This window comes from Polychytrium aggregatum, assembly GCF_025602895.1.
Source record: "Polychytrium aggregatum strain JEL109 chromosome Unknown BJ171scaffold_28, whole genome shotgun sequence".
Lineage (NCBI taxonomy): Eukaryota > Fungi > Chytridiomycota > Chytridiomycetes > Polychytriales > Polychytrium > Polychytrium aggregatum.
This window is the reverse complement of record NW_026516230.1, coordinates 82,130-100,284: the sequence shown is the minus strand read 5'-3', so window position 1 is coordinate 100,284 and position 18,155 is coordinate 82,130. Positions and strand designations below refer to the sequence as shown.

The 18,155-nt window shown below is 55.1% G+C and overlaps 3 protein-coding genes across 3 annotated transcripts; 1 reads left to right on the top strand and 2 right to left on the bottom strand.

Moving 5' to 3' along the window:
* Positions 1-126: 126 nt before the first annotated feature.
* BJ171DRAFT_511969 (NMDA receptor-regulated protein 1-domain-containing protein) lies at positions 127-5,201 on the top strand. The gene is made up of 13 exons (XM_053111627.1): positions 127-239; positions 902-980; positions 1,106-1,210; positions 1,381-1,469; positions 1,587-2,181; positions 2,372-2,551; positions 2,708-2,871; positions 3,138-3,290; positions 3,422-3,764; positions 3,915-4,205; positions 4,345-4,443; positions 4,530-4,786; positions 4,913-5,201. The coding sequence occupies exons 1-13, from the start codon at positions 165-167 to the stop codon at positions 5,027-5,029; spliced, it is 2,547 nt and encodes an 848-aa protein (XP_052964873.1). The 5' UTR covers positions 127-164; the 3' UTR covers positions 5,030-5,201.
* A 326-nt stretch (positions 5,202-5,527) lies between these two features.
* On the bottom strand, positions 5,528-11,181 carry BJ171DRAFT_511967 (uncharacterized protein). The gene is made up of 9 exons (XM_053111626.1): positions 10,750-11,181; positions 10,482-10,620; positions 9,451-10,270; positions 8,991-9,313; positions 8,627-8,778; positions 8,151-8,417; positions 7,378-8,049; positions 6,854-7,194; positions 5,528-6,532 (listed from the first exon to the last, which is right to left on the bottom strand). Exons 1-9 carry the CDS (start codon positions 11,044-11,046, stop codon positions 5,851-5,853), a joined length of 3,693 nt encoding a protein of 1,230 aa, XP_052964872.1. The 5' UTR covers positions 11,047-11,181; the 3' UTR covers positions 5,528-5,850.
* Positions 11,182-15,169: 3,988 nt separating this feature from the next.
* BJ171DRAFT_511924 (uncharacterized protein) lies at positions 15,170-17,978 on the bottom strand. Its single transcript, XM_053111625.1, has 8 exons — positions 17,673-17,978; positions 17,474-17,533; positions 17,123-17,313; positions 16,796-16,909; positions 16,588-16,685; positions 16,336-16,438; positions 15,689-16,045; positions 15,170-15,524 (listed from the first exon to the last, which is right to left on the bottom strand). Exons 1-8 carry the CDS (start codon positions 17,893-17,895, stop codon positions 15,186-15,188), a joined length of 1,485 nt encoding a protein of 494 aa, XP_052964871.1. The 5' UTR covers positions 17,896-17,978; the 3' UTR covers positions 15,170-15,185.
* Between the last annotated feature and the right edge of the window lie 177 nt (positions 17,979-18,155).

Below are 18,155 nucleotides of genomic sequence, written 5' to 3'. Positions count from 1 at the left end.
CGGCGCTGCCCTGTGGCGAGCACACCATATGCACAAAATGGGGAACATGAATTTCATTAGGCTTGCGCCCCGCGGTCTGCTTGCCGCTCCAGGCCACCCAGAACCGACACGGCCGTCACAGCCCCGCAACGAGATCTCGGGGATTCCTGGCCCACCAAGCAGCCATGTCGACGGGATCGGTCCAGCGCACCGGGAGAGAGCTCCCGGCCAAGGAGTCTGCTCTGTTCAAGTCGATCCTGGTAGGTCGGCCGCTGTCCTGTTGTTTGTCACCCCCCCGGATTATTGCTTTGCTGCCCGCCAGCGGTGCCAAAGGATCGTCTTGCATCCGACTGGATCGTGACGGTGGCCGCCCCGGAAACGATACCAACCATCACCAGTATCAAGCGGCCTCCTGGTCCAAACCACGCAGCTGGCTTGGATGCCACCACTCAACACCCGGTCCATGACGGCGCTCCAGATCACCGCCACCTCGGGTGCCCGACCGACCTTGGGGCAGGAACGACACCTGAGCACAGCTATCAGGCAGGCGGCAGATCGACAGCAAGTCTGAGTCTTACCAGCCAAATGACCATGAGTGGGTCCATATGGCTGGCGATCGGATGATTGTCTGATGCCGCCACTCAGAACCCTATTCGGATGGGATCGCAGCGACCACACAAATCATTACCGGACATGATCTTGCCAAGCCCACGAGGATCGCCGCTCAGTTCCTTTTGGGATCAGTCCCAGACGCATCGCTGAAACAAGTCATGGAGTCGTCTCCAGCTCAACCAATGCTGTCGCGGATCGTCCCCAGCCTATGACACGCCATATTCTCGGGCACATGCATATGGTTTAAAGACATGTCCTGCACAACAGTACAGCAACATTCCGACTGACGTACTCGGTTGTGGCCTTGCAGAAATTTTATGAACATAAGCAGTACAAGAAGGGAATCAAGGTTGCCGAGCAAATCTTGAAAAAGTTTCCCAATCATGGAGGTCTGCACCCGCCCTAAGTCGTGCTGCCAAACTTCCTGGCCTCCGTCCGCTGTGGAAACGACTGTTCTGAGAACTTGAACTCTTTGCTCACGAATCCTGCGATGGATATTCCACCATACCTACAGAGACTCTGGCCATGAAGGGTTTGTTCTGCGGACACCTGGATCGCAAGGAGGATGCCCATCAGTTTATCAAAAAGGGCATCGTGGCCGATATGACGAGCCATATATGTAAGACAAATGTGCTCCGATGTGTTGGAGAGGTCCCTTGTCCTTTGCGATGGACGCCCTTTGGTCTGCTATGCCTGTGGGTGCTTTGACCGTTGGGCTACCATGCCAGCGGACGGATCTTGGTGCAGTAATGCCTCCTCTAACCAAGTTGACTCCCGGGTCTGCATCAGGCTGGCACGTCTACGGATTGTTTTACCGCGGCGAAAAGAACTACGAAGAGGCGTCCAAGTGCTACATCCAGGCTCTGAAGTTTGACAAGGTACCCGCGCTGTGACCTGGTGGCAAACTCATTGGCGGTTCGCTTCGATCGATCTTCCACCGAGAGAAACTCTGGCAGTGAATCTGACCCTCAGCTCCTTTGGCCGGATATATGTAGGAAAACATCCAGATCCTTCGAGACTATTCGCTCCTTCAGTTGCAAATGCGCAACTACGAAACGCTCAAGGACTCGCGTCTTTCGCTTATCCAACTGCGCTCGAGCAACCGACTGTTTTGGGTCGGTCTGGCAATTGCCTACCACCTTCTTGGGAACTACGACCGTGCCATCGATGTGCTCACGACCTATGAGCAGTGTGATGCCGGTGCCATCGAGGGTCCTCTGGCTGCCTTCGAGATCAGCGAGCTACTCTTGTACCGCAACTCTCTGATCGAGGCGTCGGGTGATCTGCAGAGGGCCTATGACGACCTGGAGGACATCAAGCGCCGCGTCGTCGACAAGCAGTCCTGGAAGCAAGCCAAGGGCCGCCTTACTATGAACCTGGGCTACGAGACCGCGTGCCAGCAGGTCTACGAAGATCTGGTTCGCTCTAATCCAGACTGTGTCCAGTACATTATCGGATACCAAGGCTCCTTTGGATGGAGCACCGTCGCCGATGACAATATCGAGGAGGTTTTGCAGTTTTACGAGAAATTGTCCAACGCGTACCCAAGGTCCAACACACTCAAGCGCATACCCCTGCAATATGCCACGGGTAAGGCGCAAGGGCTGTTGCAGCACATGCCACCGATCTGTACTTGCCGAGTCCAAGCGCCTTGCATGACACTTGTTACCAGCAACATCCTACTCCTGCCGGACTCGCGCGCGTGTAGCACAGTGGCGATCCGCAACCGCCTCGCGGCTTGGTCTCTGGATGGGATATTAACTCAATTCGTGGACCCTAGGCGATCGCTTCGCGCAGCTGATGGATGTGTATCTCCAGAACAACTTCCGCAAGGGTGTCCCATCTCTCTTTGTCAGCCTCAAGGACTGTCTCAAGGATGCAAAGAAGCTCCGCGCCATCGAGGACTTGGTCAACGGCTACAAAGACTCTCTTGAGCGTACCGGTCGCTTCGGTGCCGAAGGTCAGTGCAGTACGATTGTGGGCTGAGAGGCAGGCAGCATCCCCATCAGCATCAGGGCTATCTAGGATCAGTCACGCGTGCAGCTGCGGTTGATCCTTCCGAACTTGCCAATCCCATTATACTTGGTGCCTGAGCTATTGTTGTCGTTGAAAACAGGCGAGAAAGAGCCGCCAAGCACCTTGCTGTGGGTGCTGTACTTCCTGGCCCAGTTCTATGACAAGCAGGGCCAGGCTAACACGGCGCTGAAGCACATAGAGGCCGCCATCAAGCACACCCCTACCTCTGTTGAGCTGCACATGACTCGGGCTAGGATTTACAAGGTATACAATGGCCTGCATTTGGTGTCGATTTGCGTTTCGTGTCTGCTTTTGAGATGGGTCGGGTGCTACGGCATTGCATTTGGCCAGTGAGCAATTTCGGATCTGCTGGTGTTTGTGTTTATTGCCTTTGAATCGTTGTTTGGCGGGGGTTCATTTGTTCCGACGTGCTGACCAGTTCGCCTCCCTTTCTTGCCGCCCGGGTTCCCTCCTCACTCACTGTGTCCTTCGCCGAATACTCTGGATTTGCGCTGTCCGCATGAATCCAGCACGCCGGCGACAATCTCAGCGCAGCCAAGTTTATGGAGGAAGCTCGCGAGCTTGACTTGCAAGACCGGTTTGTCAACTCGAAAGCCACCAAGTACTGGCTTCGAGCCGATAACATCGCGCAGGCGGAGAAGACTGCTGGCTACTTTACAAAGGTAAATCCGACGAGTTGATACAATCCGCTTTCAATTGTGCTGATTCGCGTTATGCAACCTTTCTCGCTCTGCTCGACGAGTCGCTGGCTTTGCTAACAATTTCCCCGCCGCCACCCTATACTCTGCATCAGCACGATGCACCTGACCCCGTCAGCGACCTCACGGACATGCAGTGCTTTTGGTTCCTGGTGGAAAGCGCCAAGAGCTATGTCCGGCTCAACAAGCCCGGAATGGCGCTCAAGCGCCTCAACTTGGTCGAAAAGATATTCAACGATATTTACGACGATCAGTTCGACTTCCATTCATATTGTCTGCGCAAGATGACCCTCCGCTCCTACACCGAGTTCCTGTTCCTCGAAGATAAGTTGAAGAGCCACCCCTTCTTTTTCCAGGCTGCCGTTGTGGCGACCAAGCTGCTTATCAATCTTCACGACAAGCCAAAAGGTCTTGGCGACATTGACATGGAAGAGTATGGTAAGCATGCTTGGGTCGGATGATGTTGACGAGCCATGTCCGGTTTAATCTGTCGCGTGTGCGACCTGATCGAGGCTGTGCGACGACATTAGGCTCAACCTTGGCTCTTTACTCGACCCCACATTGTAATCCTCCATTTCTCTCTTGTAGCCAACATGTCCGCTTCGGACCGCAAGAAGGCCCAGCGTAAGGCTCGCAAGGCTGAACTGAAGAGTGCAGCGGAGGGCAATGTCACTCCAGCGGCCGGAGCCACGGCCGTTACAGTGGCGGCGGGCTCGAGCAGCAAGAAGAAGCCCGTTGACGAGGATCCTTCTGGCGAAAAGCTCTTGAATTCCAATGACTTCTTGGGTGATTCCTTGAAGTTCCTTCGCCCCTTGCTCGAACTGAGCCCAACTCGGATCGAGAGCCAGTACCTGGGTGCCGAAGTCTACATCAGAAAGAGTATGTCATTGCAATACTTGATTCGCATGGCCAGCGATTGTTTGCTTGCTCGCTCGTCCATAATGGCGGTGTACGGTAGCTATGCATCGTGTAAGCGGCGTGCCATGCCATCTCTAATGCGTATTCAAATCGTATACAGAGAAGTATTTGCTTGCTCTGAAGTGCATCAAGGCTGGCTTAGCCATCGACCCTCGCGACAGCAATCTCCACAAGGCCATTGTCCGCTTTATTCGCGACGGTGGGTGCAGACTTTCCTCCGAGCAGCTTGATACATATGTTTTGGGTCTTTGTGGCTGCTAACAGCGACGGCCCTTCTCTCTTCAGTTCGCAATCCTGAAAATGAAGCCGATGCAGCGGTCGCCGCCTTGATCGATGAGGAGCTTGAAGCCATTATCCCTGGAGCTTTTGGCGATGTCGTCAAGTACAACGACCGATTCTGTGAACAGAATGCGCTCAGCCTTGCACATGTCCTAGCGGCAAGCGAGATCGGCTCGGTGCTTGGCTCCGCACACAGCAAGGCCCAAGGGGCCAAGCAAGTGAAGGAGGCTTTTATGAAGGACGGCTGCGAGTTCACACTAGAGGTATGGCTGCCTCCCCCCCCTTTTCTTACCTGGGTGGCCCGGTGATGACCCGTGGTATCCGCTCGCTGCTTGCTCGCAGTTTGAATTCCAGCTGGCGTTGGCTCACACGCTCGTCCTATACAACAGACGGCCGTTGCTGCATATGCGTTTGTCAAGAAGAACAGCGATTCTGCTGCCATTGAGGCAGTACAAGCCAAGTGCAAGCAGTCTTTCCCGCTGGCTCAGGCTTCGTCGTTCGCCTAGAACAGCCCCGACGGTAATGGAGCTGGGCGGGGTTGGCGAGGTTATGCACTCGCATCACCCTCCATATCCATTCTTCGATCTTGGCTAAATTGCAGCGTTCATGAAGGGCATTGTGTATTCATGGAGATTGGCGTCTCTTCAGGAACTGAATACATACACGTTCATCCATCCATGACGCACTTTCGCTGCTGACCGGGATGAGTGCGACTCGGGACGAGCCGCGCTTCCGGTGGTTCGATCACGGGCCTGAAGCCCAATGTTCTGCAGGCCGCATGATCATCCCAAGCATGCGAATGTTTCTTACACTTTACTCAGGGGGGAATGGGACACTTGCCCACAACCCATTCGTCAGCGTAGTATGCGATGGCATGCGTCTAACTATGCCATAAGAAATAGAACAGATCACTTTGGCAGCCTCCGAGTGAAGACCACCGGGCGCAGTGCAGCGATGCGGAAATCGAGGGTGATGTGTTTGGCCATGATTGCCATGATTGCAATGAGTGGGTGGGTGTATTCAGGTTCCAGAAACAAAATATATGTCCTGGTTAAAAACGGGGGGGGGGATGTCGCATTTCATTTTGGAAACGCTGTATTGTGCGCATGTTCGACGATTTGCACAGCCCCGTGCAAAGCGCGATTTTCTCGACATCCGAAAGTAAAACAGGGCGCCTCCATTTCATTTTTGCGAGCGCTGCCAGGCAGATGAGCTGGCAAGGTTGTATTGACGCGAGGTGGAATGCACAGCTGTTCAAGATGGCGCATCGTTGGCGCATCGTCGGCGCGGAATGGCGCCGGAATCAAGGCGCTCACATCGGCGAGGCTTAATCGGCAATGTCAGTGATTGCAGGGCATACAACGGTGATATCTCCGCTCATCGAGGCAGAGGGCCTGGTGCTGTGAATATGGGTCCAGGGTGCTGCACCGACAATGCGAATGTCGACGGGGCTCTTGTCCATGTTTGGTATGATTCGGATGGGAATGCGCTCAAACATGCCGACTTTTTGCACGTAGATCCGGCTCTGATCGATCTCCTGTTTGTACGATCGATCTGCGGCGAGTTTCGATAGCATATCGGAGTAATCTTCGTGGGACACGGTCTCGTCGACAGCCGGTGCGCCGGTGGCATCCCGGATCCAAAAAATGTACAAAGCCAAACCTTGTCCGTCGTAATGGCTTCCAAGCGCCAGGCCCTCATCCACCAAGTCCTCCACATAAACACGCTTCTCAAGGCCGTATTTCTCAACGATGACATCGAAGCTTCGGCTGGCAACGTTGTAAACCAGAGCGGGCTCGGTGATGCTGTCATTCCCATCAGATTCAAGTCTCTTGGCAAGGAGAGCACAGAGAAAGAGCCGCTGCGAGGCATCTTGTGCATTCTTAGAGTTATCCTTTCTCAGGTTGCATTGTTTAGCAATCGCTTCGATACTCTTGAGACTGTAAGGGTTCGGCTCTTTTCGGAGAACAAAGTCCAGGGTACGGTGGACAACCAGATCGCAATATCGCCTGGAAGAATTGTACAAGTGCCGTTGGCGTGAATGTGCGGAAGCATGAGCAATCGCATTCAGGATTGCGCATCCAGGATTGCGCATTCAGGATTGCGCATTCAGGATGACGCATTCAGGATTCCAATCAGGATCGCAGTGTGCTGCTCCTAATTCTCATCGGATCGGTCGTGGCGACTCAGCAGAGTCGCGCAACTTATCAACCAAAGCGGCATGACAGCGCCGTCTTCTGCCAATCACTCTGGCTGTAGCCAATGCGAGGATCCGCCGGGTACTCAACAGCGCTGTATGAAAGTGGACTGTGATAAGTCACATCCCTCACCTGATTGGGCTTGTAAAGTGCGTATACAGGGGCACGTTCAGAGCATAATGGTGGAAATAGGACAAATCAACTGATCCGGTACAAAAGTATTTTGCTCGTTGCATTGGCTTGATGCAGAGCAGGCGAAGGACCTGCCGAATCTCGTTGTTCTCGATAGCATCGAAAGATGCCTGCAGCGTGGAGCTGGTCTCGGGATTGATCTCGAAGCCCAGCTTAGCAGCCAATTCGATAAAGGTCACCATCGATCCTTTCGAGGGCGGTGAGTGCTGGCGGAGTAGCGAAGCTTTTGGGAAAGTCTGCGAGATCTTCTTTGCAACGGACATATTGGCGAGGAGCATGAACTATGAAAAGAACGACAGGTTCACAGGGAGGTTACAGGAGTTACTAGGCGATAGCGGCATCGCATCCTCGTCAATCACAGATTCCACAAAGTGAGCCACAACGACGATGGGCGCTGATCGGGGCCAACGGAAAGAAGGTGCAAGGAAGCACGGGTGTCTCTCAATGTCGAGCGGGGGGCTTACCTCTTCTATGAGCTTGTTGGCCTCCTTGATCATATAGACACCTGTGTCGGTGGGGTTTTGGTCTTCATCCAAGGCAAACCAAAGCTTGATCGAGTTGATGGCTAATGCACCGTCCTCAAAGCGTCGCTTACGCAACTCTTTGCTGATTTGATACAGAATGAGGATGTCGTGTTTGAGATCACCAAAAGTGTAACCATTTGAGATTTGCACTGCTGGCAAGCCGTTCCAATCGTCCTTCCCTTCGATTATGGCTTGTGCGTGGTCATAGCTAAGCTTGGCACATGATTTGATAATCGAGCGCCCAAACCATGGGTTGCCTTGGATGTTTCCATTCCGATCCATCTCCCAGACGACTGAGAAGGCAAGGCGCTCGACTCCAGGATTAAGACTGCAGAGTTCTTCGCAAAGAAGGCGTGGCAGCATTGGGATCGCATTTTGCACCAAATAGACGGTGGTGGCACGATTATAGGCCTCCACGTCGAGAGCCGAGTCTTGCGGCACAAAGTACGACACGTCGGCAATGTGAACGCCGACTTCGAGATTGCCGTTTTCGAGCTCGACACACGAAACCGCGTCGTCCAAATCGCGAGCTGTTTGAGGGTCGATGGTAAAGATACGAGTGCTTCGGAAGTCACGTCGCGATTCATATTCTTGTGCCGGGATATGCCACGGCTAGGTGAAGTCGTTTCGTAGACGAATGTTACCGGTCACATTCCACAAACTGACATTGTTGGTGCTTCGCACGTACGATCGACTGCAACCCGGTCACCTACCACATCAGGGAGACACTGAAGTACGCTCTCGGAAAAGTCCTTCCAGGCGATTCCATTGTCAATCAAGAGTGCCTCTGTTTCGATCGGAATCTCGCCGATTTGACCAATAGTGCCCATGATGCTTCCAAACGGGAAGTTGTCGGACGCCCTCCACTTGTATATCCCAGCCTTGAACAGTATGGATGAAAAAGCATCGGGATCTTGGAAGAATTCTTTGGGCACACCATTCTCAACTGGGATCATCATATAAGGTGCACGCTTGTCGGTCTACCCGGAGGGTTAGAAAGTGAGCAAAAGATCAGCGACTGGCCTCGATCAGTGTCGGATCGCTCGATAAAGTGTCTGCTGTTCTTCAACCGAGAGTCGACCAGCTGTACATCGCTCCTCAATGCAATCGCCATTTCCGCCAGCTGGAGAGAACAACCCTCCGTATCCTTTCCCCGCCAGTGAGGGATATTCGCTGTGCTGACACCTACAGGTTTAAACCATATGAATCGCAAAGGGCGGCCTTCTCTACGCTTTGGCTCAGCCGAGCCATTGTTGATATCCAAATGAAGTGTACCGCTGAAGTATTGATTGGGCCGACGGTCCATAATGTACACGACTTTTCCCAACGGGCGATCTATATCTGGATGAGCAAGCACGGAGCGTCGGTGATCTCATCAGCTTTCTTCACCATTTCCAATGATCAGTGGCCTCGACGATTGGGGCTGCTATTGCAGTCGGCTTCGGATCGAGCCCCAGGTTGGTTGGCTCTCCGCGCCGTCGAGCGCGCGATTGTCCCGGCGATGTGTAGATACCGATTCTGCGACATCACAAGTTCGTTGCGCCAGTACCCACCTTCAACTTCTTCGTTGTTTGCATCACCCGAAAAGACATCGACCTTTTTCTGGCGAGTTTCTCCATCCATTTTTCTCTTTCGAACAAACTGCAGCTCGCGTGATTTCTCTGCGGTCAGCTCCTTTCCTTCCAAAAGCCTAACAGCCACCATGTCCCCTTCGAGCGAGCGGTTGCGCGATATTTGCCCGCAAATCATGACATCATCATCCATGCCCTGAACAGTGACGTATGCATTGGAGCGATTGACTTTGTTGATCCGAATCGAGCCAGAAACAAGCTTTCCGGAACGAAGGCCTTCTTGGAGCTCGCTACTGGTGATGTACCTTCGGCCAGAAGATGCGACATGAGCATATGCGGTTAGTCTTGGGCAGTACGCTTATCCATTCAGATGTACTCGCTATGATCTCGTCATTATCCAGCAGCTACGGCGCAGGTCCTTCGTGGGACGTGCTTGACTTACTCCTCGTAGAAAAGCCGGCGCTCAGTCGGGGTTGAATTGCTGGCGCTTTCGCCCGACTCATCATTTTTCGCAGCGACAGCATTTGCAGACTGTCCTCGGACGGGAGTTGCAGAATTGGGGCGCGATTGTGGGTTGGATCCAAGCGGAGACGCATTGTCGATTTTCTTGGCATGGTTGCCGCGATCAGACCCGTTTCCAGCATGCAATTGTCCTCCAGCGCCCTCTTCAGCTTGCTTTACTCGGGCTCGACGATTTGATCGAGCGGCTCGTCCATCGCTTCGAGGGGCGGTGGCAATGCTGTCGCTCCGAGACCCAATTGGCTGCTGATCTTGTCCACGCTCACCAGAGTTGACAGTCGTGCTGGAATCTGCGCTAGCTTGCGGACGCTCGGCAGAAAGGGCGTGTTTCGGAGACTTGGAGGTCTTTGGGTACCGTTGCGGTGCAGCACTTGAACTGGCCTTGGCCTGGCGCTCTGATCCGACACCACCGGAAGGTGTGCTTGCAAAGGTAGAAATCTCGTCCTCGATCGCGGTCGCTGAGGCTGTTGGCACAGCAGACGGTCGGTTCCTTTTGGGCCCAGCTCTAGATTGGCGCGTCGGTGTGGGTGTCGGGGGAAGGGCGTGCTCGAGATCTTTGAAGTCATAGATATCGCTGCCATCTTCCGTCACCTCGGGAGGAGATGAATGCGCAGTGCTACCGGAAGGATCGCCATCGGGGCGGCTCGCGGATATATGACCGCCCTCAATTGAAGACTTGGGTCGACGCTTTTGTCGTGCCCGGCGCGATTTATGCGGACCCGGCTCGCTTGTGGTAGCTTCTCCTGCAAGATGATGGACATATTAAGCAGCGTCAATGTTGATCAAAATAGACGATAGAGATGGTGCGGGAAACGGAAACAGGATGCTGGACTCAGTGTCCACATGAGAAGATTCAGATTTAAGATTTGGAACAGACTGAGCAATGCTCAGAGCGCTCTGCTCGGACGCTACCGGACCGAATCTGGGCTTTCGGAGCTGACACGGAGACGTTACCGGAAATGGTGGCGGCAGAGGCGGACGCACCTACGTCGGCCGGTTGTTCTTCCGCCTCGCCTGGGCCCTGGGGCGACGTACTGGACGGGTGCCTTGGATTGTCACGGTTGGACAGCTCTTGCGAAGAGCGATTCGAAGTCTGTGTGGATTTTGTCGATTTTGACTGACGTGGCATGAGCCAATATATCGTTGGAAAATATGCATTCATTGAGCTGGCCAACAGCTCTCACTCATACCCTCACTGCCTTGCGCTGCTGACAAGACTTACTCCAATCTGATCAGCGATAGGAAGCGGCTCTGCAGGGACAGCGCCATCGGCAAGCTCCGTGTCGTCGTGGTGACGAGATCGCCGTGGACGACGCCGTCGCTGAGGAGATGCTGAAGGAGCGAGAGAAGTACTAGAGGCCTCAGAGGGAATAGAGAGGCCTCCCTCTTCGATGACCTTGGGGTCAAGGGCGGGTCCGTATGATCCTGGGTGCTGGGCCCGGACAAACTCCACCTTCTTGGTAAGAATGCTGGATTTGGACCGGCGTGGTCTGGTGCGCGGGGGGCTGGCCGTTGACATGGGCTACTGAACGATGAAGTCACACCGAGCGGTCAATGAGGGAAGAGAAAGGAATGGAGTAGTAGACGGGGGCGATTTGGACAGGCTGTGATGTCTTGCGGGTGTGGGTGCGGGTGGGCTGGGCCAGATCGATCGAGCCAGAGACGACGGGCCGATCGGGGCTGCCGCAGAGTTGGGCCGTCATGTGGGTGTCACGACGGGACTGCGCCGCTGCTGTCCCAGCCCGCCACCACATCGCATTCCAGGAAATTACAGGCAATCCAATAAAAAAGGACACCCGGGTTTTTGACCATTCATCGAATATTTTGTTACCCAATGTTATCGCGCGCTGGCCATGACCATTCGCCACACATCCGACTTTCGCACCGCCGCATTGCGATGCTACGCCCTCATCCATAGCCTGCGTAAGGTCGCCACCATATTCAATGTGTCCAAAAGCACCATCCATCGATGGCACCGAGGATGCAAGCTGGATGACCCATCCCGGGTCCCAGCTCGCAGATCCACTTTCTTCGAGCAGGCATGTCCAGTCATTCGCACCCTGATTGAACAGGACCGTTCCAGACTGGTCCTGTGTTGCGATGCAAGCTCGAGTCCATCCTCCAGAGGAAAGTTTCACTCTCACTCTGCCACACTGCCATCCACCGAGCAGGTCTCTCGCACAAGAGGGCAACACACCTCTACAAGTCCAAGCGACTGGATGAGCGAGTGGCACAGTTCAGGGACCAGGCCCGCTCCATCGACCCACGACGGCTCGTTTTTGTCGACGAGACAGGGATCAGGAGATCCATTTTCCCTCTCTACGGATACTCGCCGAAGGGTGCTCCGCTTCGCCAGCTCAATCACATGAAGCACAAGTCTGTCTCGGCTGCATTTGCCATCAACCACTCTGGTGTGCTGCATCGCATGTACATCCCCACATCATTCAAGACACTCGATGGTCGAGTTCTTTGAGCGAGCGAGCTTCCCAGACGACTCTGTGATTGTGATGGACAATGTCAGCATGCACAAGACAATGGCTGTCCTGGACTACATCGAGCGCCGAGGATGGTCAGTGATCTTCACCCCACCTGCCTCGCCCGACTTCAATCCCATCGAGAACTTCTTTGGGGTTGAGTCCCCACCGATTTGGGGTTGAGTTCCTCCAATTTGGGGTTGAGCTCCCCAATCACGCCGCCATTTTCGCTTTCACATCCCTGGCTTGAACCTCTCGGCGATTTTTGAACAGGTCGCTTCCCCAACCAGCCCGCAAAGACGGGTTCCTGCTCTCGGGTATAAATGCCACACCTTCGTCCTGCTGCTTTCTTCCCTCATCTCGCCTTGATCTGATCATCGCGCTATTGTACGATAAAAAAGTCTCTGCTCTGACCAGTACCACTGGCAGGCATCCAGCATCCTCTGTCCCCATGCCTCCGAAGCGCAAGGGTGCCGGTGATGGCCAGCCTCGGCCACCCAGGCCCAAGAAAGCCAAGTCACAGTCGGAGCCTGTCTCTGGTTCGTCTTCTGACCCCACGCATGCTTGGTCGTCTGTTGCTCCGTCGCTCACCACCACTGCTTCTGCAGATCCAATGGATGTCGATCCCACCGAGCCTGGTCCATCTACTTCCTCGAGTACCGGCAAGCGATGTCGCCAGTGCGATGGCACCGATCACGAACGTTGCAACACCAGCAAGTGTCCAAAATACCGGCCCCTCAAGAGTTCTGTCGTCCCTCTCGTGGATGGAAGGTCATCCGCCCCTCAGTTCAGCTGCTTCAAGCAGACGATGGATGGCTGTTGTCTCAATCCCGCTCTCCGCGACAAGATCCAGGCCACCGTCGAGGCCATGACCCAGATCCAGTTCGAGGCATCCAGGCTGCTCAACCTGCACATCCTCCGGTGCATCGAGCAGGATCTTCCCGTCCCCGTCATCTCCAAGTCCACCCCTGCTTTCATCCGCCAATGCTTCACGATTGTCGAGGCCGATGCCCTCTCGCCGACCGGGGACAATGAGAAATACAACGAGCATCTGGTCGCTTCCTTTCGCGACTACCAGACCACTCGGCACGCAGACCTGCCTCCGGCCCCTCGTCTGCCTGATGGTGCTCACAGTCAGCTTCTCACACTGGCTGTCAATGCCTATGCCACCAACTGCACCACCCACCTCGACCTGGCCTACTGGCGACTTCTTCGCCGCTTCTGTGCTGCCGTCTTCCCTGCCAACAAGCATAAGCACGACGCCATCGAGGCTTGTCTCGAGCTCTTCGAGAAACCGGACTCGACTCCACCCAAGGCCGATCTCGAGTTCCTCTATCCCGAGTTTGGCCACGTCCTGGACGAGTTTCGGTACAGCAACGACCAGGACCGCTTCCGGGCCCTCCATCGCCTCTCACACCATGTGAGAATCCTCGCCCGAGACAAGATGGTCGACAATGTCCACAAGTGGATCGACTGTGACATGCCCGCCCTCCGAGTCACCGAGCTGCAGCGCCAGGCCAAGCTGGACAAGCTCACTACCCAAGGCATTCCCTCCGACGACAAGAGGTTCACCACGGCCAAGTCGGAGCTCGGCACCACCAAGTCCAAGATCAACAGGCTGGCATCCAGGATCAAGTGGGCACTCAAGCAGCTCGCTCTTGACACTCCTCCGGCCGTGTGCACGATGGTTCCTCTATGCACTGCAAGGGCCAAGTACATCAAGATTGACACCGTCACTCTCTGGCAACTCCTTGACACCGAACATCGTCTTGGACTCACCAGGGACATGCTCAAGGAAGAAGGTGAGGACGGTGTCAACAACCAGGATCGTCTCTGGCGCAGTTGCTTCAAGCTGCGTAGTTCCCTCTTCCAAGAGCGGGACGTGAACAAGAAGCTGTTCAACTACGAGATCAGCACCGATGGCATTGGATGCACCATCGGTCTCGTCAAGTTTGTGCCTCGAACCGATCACACCGAGACCATCGAGCCTCCTCCGACTGCCGAGCAGCGCATCCAGGCCCACATCGGCGACCCAGACCCCGATCGCACCACTTGGATTGGCATCGATCCTGGAGTCGGCTCCATCTTCACGGCGGTCATCCAAGCACCGGGCCACCAAGACGAGGTGGTCTCGTTCTCCAATGGCCACTACCAGCACATGTGTGGCCATACGTCCAACACCAAGTGGTACACTATCATGAAGTATCGACTCGGCATCGAGACCTGGATGTCAACCACTCCCTCGCCCAAGGTGTCATCCTCGGAGGCCTTCAAGGTCCATCTCACCCATGTCCTGCGACCGGAGCTGCGAGTGCAGCTCGACTTCCACCTTGGCAAGAAGGCCCGTCACCATCGCTTCACGGGCCACAAGAGGCGCCAAGTGGCCGTCGACAGGATGTGCAAGGCCGTCCTGAAGCACGCCCCGAGGGAGAATGATGTGGTGATCGCCTTTGGCAATGCATCATGGCGTCAAGGCAAGGGCTATGCATCCAGCCCTCGGAGGCAGCGGTTTGCTCGGTACTTTGAGCAATTCGAGCACCACCGCCGCCGTCCCAATCACCATCATGGAAGCGTCAAGGTGGCCTCGACGAACGAGTTCAACACCTCGCAAGTGTGCTCCAAGTGCCTGGAGCCAGTTCGGTTGGAAGGACTCGATGCGCCCAGTGTTGCGAATTCCCACTTTGTCAGGAGCTGCAAGAATCCCAGCTGCCGGACAGTGTGGAATCGCGACGTCAATGCGGCGCGCAACATGATCGCAGTGTGCAGGTCGATTGTGGAGATCGGAGAGCGACCGGCGGTCTTCACTCGGAGGCTGCCAAAGTGATCTGTTTTATTTCTTGTGGCTTTGCTTGACGCAAGCACAGCACATACTACATGTTCATGGAAACGGCTATATTGTCCCGTTTTTTTCTGAATAAAGTGTACCGCTGCATTGGCCGATCGCCGCTCATCCAGACCGACCTGCGGGAGCCATGAGCATCCAGGGCTGATGGAAGCTCCACCCAAAGCGCGCTTGCCAGCGACTGATGACCGATGCGGTCAAGTAGAGCCACAGTGAAATCTCATTGATAAACCGCTCATATGCGTGCTATATGAACATTCAAGAATAGCGTGTGACATGATGCTCCTCTCTTGGCAGAATCTCGGTGTCGGATGTATCAAGACAAAGACGTCAGCCCCTGGTCTAGTCCTCCCGACGCCGCCCCGACTTGGCGTGGTTGCCAAATGTGTGCTCGCCGTCCCTCTTCCGCTTTACGGAGGAGGCATGCGAGGAGCGCCCGAAGGAGCTTCTGGTACCATTATCGTGGGGTTTGGAGAGGACCGTGGTGCGACTAGCTCGACACTGTTCCGCCTCATCGCTTGTTGCATCTCGAATGCTCCCATCCGGGGCGCTCGCCGTAGTAAGGAGAGCACTTTTGACCGCTTCAACTTGGTCAACAGGCACCAGCACCGTCAGAGCCTCGCCTGCGGGATGCCGATAGACCCAACCAGGGGAGAATCCACAGCTGGTTTTGATTGCGTGCTTGAGTGAGGTCAGAAGCGGACCATAACGGATATCACAGATACGACCAGAACGAGGTCCAAGCGGCGAACGAGAAGAAGACATCAATGATGAATGAACTATAAAATGGGCCTGTTGTAGTTGCTGGCCTGTACCGCCGCTATCTGGGCTCTCTGCCAACTTACCTTGACCTCCTTAACATCAAAGTCGCCGAATCCAATCAGAGTCAGGGCATGCTCATCTTTTTGCTGCCCCTGATTTCTTCCAGCACCTCCGCCGCTGCGGTTCAGTCTCTTTGCATCAGACCATCGCTTTCGCTCGTGGGTGTTGTCGATGGCATTTTGATGCTCTTCTTGGCTGGCCACGCGGACAAAGACTTGCGTGTTGGCGATGCCATGCTCTGCCGGAAGCAGGCCAGGACCGCCAAGCGCCTTGACGGCTGTTGAGGCTGACGATTGGCTCTCCAATACCGCATATGCAAACTTGTCACCCATGTTGAACACCACCGATCGGACTGAGGCTCCGGCTCGGGAAAGGATATCCTGGTCAAGAAAGACGAGTTTGGTGAGAGTTGGCTCAGCGACCGGACAGGGTGTGGCTCTGTCGAGTTGATGCCGAGTAGTGCGATTCCAAGAGCAGGGCCATTCCGCTAATCCGCATGCACATTCAACGAGTCGGGCAGAGACGTCGTGCATTGGTCCAAACAGTAATGGATTCCACTCAATTGCATTTTGCCAGAAGTGCTCGGCCAGATCTCACTGTCCCTGTGCCCATGTCTGGGCTTGACATGGCGGACATTGGCGACAATAGCGAGCCAAGGCGCCCAACCAACCTTGATATCTTCCGAAAGAACGAGCGAGCCAAGTTCGCCAAAGTAAATAACGGAATCGAGTTCATGACCATTGGGCCGCTGGGCCTGGGTTTCTTCACGAGGTCTAGGGTTTCGGTATACAAATGCAACAACCAGGCGGTAAGTGCCGAGGCAGGGCCAGAGTCTGCGTTCGGAATGGTCCCGCCGAGCACAGGGCTGGCCATGAGAGTTAGAGCCAGGCCCCCTGAATCCTTGCTGGGCATCGATGCTTACACATGAGCAGACACCACTAGCTTGCGGTTGTAAGCAATTTCGGATCCAATCGCCGCCTTGGCGGAAGCCTCGTTCTGGTATTCAACTACAGCTGCGCCCTGGGTATGAGATGATAATCATGCCAGATAAGCCCGAGCGGCGCCTTTGTCGCTCGCTTATCCATCGCAGCAACCAATAGCGACTACGGCCATGGCGAGCCTCAACCCACTTTGAACCGCTTGGATGCATCGCGGATCAGACGAATGAAGGCAATCGGGCCGAATTGCGACATCAAGTTCTCGATCTCTTCCATGGGATTATCAAGACTGCCGTCCAGGCCGCGCTGAAGATGGCGCAGAATCAAATCAGTCGAGTGCGTACAAAAATATTGCTGATACCAGCTGAAATCGGAGGTAGTAGGGATGCAAGCTTAGGACCTGCTTGAACACGATAGAAAGAATTGTACCGAAGCATCGCTGCGAAAGGTCGCCGATGATGGCGCACCGATGAAGAGGAAATGCCACTGAAACGAACCAAGGTACCGCCGATGACCCACCAAAAACACCGAAGCATTGACTGAGTTCTTCATGGCTTCCTCCGCGACAAACTCGGCAACACGCCGGACGGAGCGATGGTCGCTGTTGAGCTCGAGGACGGTGCAAGTGGCAAGGACTTCAGCGACGAGGCCTTCATCGTTGGTCAGGCTCTCCATGCGCTTGAATGACATGATGAGGCTGATTGGCACCCCTAGGTTGTACATGGCAGACGTTCGATGGGGTTCAGCCAGCTGCAGGACGACAGTTGGGCCACCCGAGCTGGGCGACGATCCGCTGCAAATGATCTCGTTGGCATCGAGCCCATTGCACAGGCCTCGATGCTTGCCTTCATTGCCAGCAGATAGACTTACATCCTCCCTCTGCCTCCTCGATCTTTGCCCTCATAAATCGATCTGAGAGCAGGTTCCGATCTGCAACAGACGCCGCAGTCAGCATCAAGCAGCGGAGTAAGGCTCCAGTCCAAGGCTCCTTGCATGATATCCAGGTTGCCGAGATATTCAGAAGCAGCTCGACAGTGCCGAACACAGACAAAGACCAGCGAGGACCTACCGCTAAAGTAAAACTCGATTTGCCTTTGGATCTTCTGTTTGAGCTGATGAACGGGATCGAAAGCTGGGGGCACGCTGTCGTCGATCGTCTGATCTCGTTGCTTCTCCAGCCGCGCTGCAGGGCAGATCACCTCCGAGGGAGCCACAGTGTCGGCAACAGGGCTCGAGGCAGTTGGCTCTGCAGCAGCAGCAATCAGAGCGTCGGCAGGGGCGGGTTCAGCCATGATCGATGGCGCTTGTTTGAGAGAGTGGGAGCGAACAAGTGCGAGCACCAGATCGACAGAGTGCACTGCGGGCAACCAGATCCGGCGACGGGGCCGAAAAAATTGGTCGCCAGGAGCCGGCCCACTGCGAGGTTGCACAGACGCTGGGGTGGCGGAGCAGTGGCTCGGGTGGCTCATTGGCTGGACATGGGCTGCGCGTGCGCAGCCAGGGCAAGGGCTGCGGCCTGGGCGGCCCTGGTCTGACGACAAGGACGCCGTGA

What these genes read in the sequence shown, in the direction of transcription:
- BJ171DRAFT_511969 (XM_053111627.1), top strand. Translation starts at nt 165, where the DNA reads ATGTCGACGGGATCGGTCCAGCGCACCGGGAGAGAGCTCCCGGCCAAG. An exon ending in CTCTGTTCAAGTCGATCCTG is followed by an intron (nt 240 to 901) that starts GTAGGTCGGCCG and finishes GTGGCCTTGCAG; the next exon opens with AAATTTTATGAACATAAGCA. An exon ending in CGATATGACGAGCCATATAT is followed by an intron (nt 1,211 to 1,380) that starts GTAAGACAAATG and finishes GGTCTGCATCAG; the next exon opens with GCTGGCACGTCTACGGATTG.
- BJ171DRAFT_511967 (XM_053111626.1), bottom strand. Translation starts at nt 11,046, where the DNA reads ATGTCAACGGCCAGCCCCCCGCGCACCAGACCACGCCGGTCCAAATCC. An exon ending in GATTCATATGGTTTAAACCT is followed by an intron (nt 8,418 to 8,626) that starts GTAGGTGTCAGC and finishes CCCTCCGGGTAG; the next exon opens with ACCGACAAGCGTGCACCTTA. An exon ending in CACTTTACAAGCCCAATCAG is followed by an intron (nt 6,533 to 6,853) that starts GTGAGGGATGTG and finishes CAATTCTTCCAG; the next exon opens with GCGATATTGCGATCTGGTTG.
- BJ171DRAFT_511924 (XM_053111625.1), bottom strand. Translation starts at nt 17,895, where the DNA reads ATGGCTGAACCCGCCCCTGCCGACGCTCTGATTGCTGCTGCTGCAGAG. An exon ending in AATCGAGTTTTACTTTAGCG is followed by an intron (nt 17,534 to 17,672) that starts GTAGGTCCTCGC and finishes CGTCTGTTGCAG; the next exon opens with ATCGGAACCTGCTCTCAGAT. An exon ending in TTCTTTCGGAAGATATCAAG is followed by an intron (nt 16,046 to 16,335) that starts GTTGGTTGGGCG and finishes TTTCTTGACCAG; the next exon opens with GATATCCTTTCCCGAGCCGG.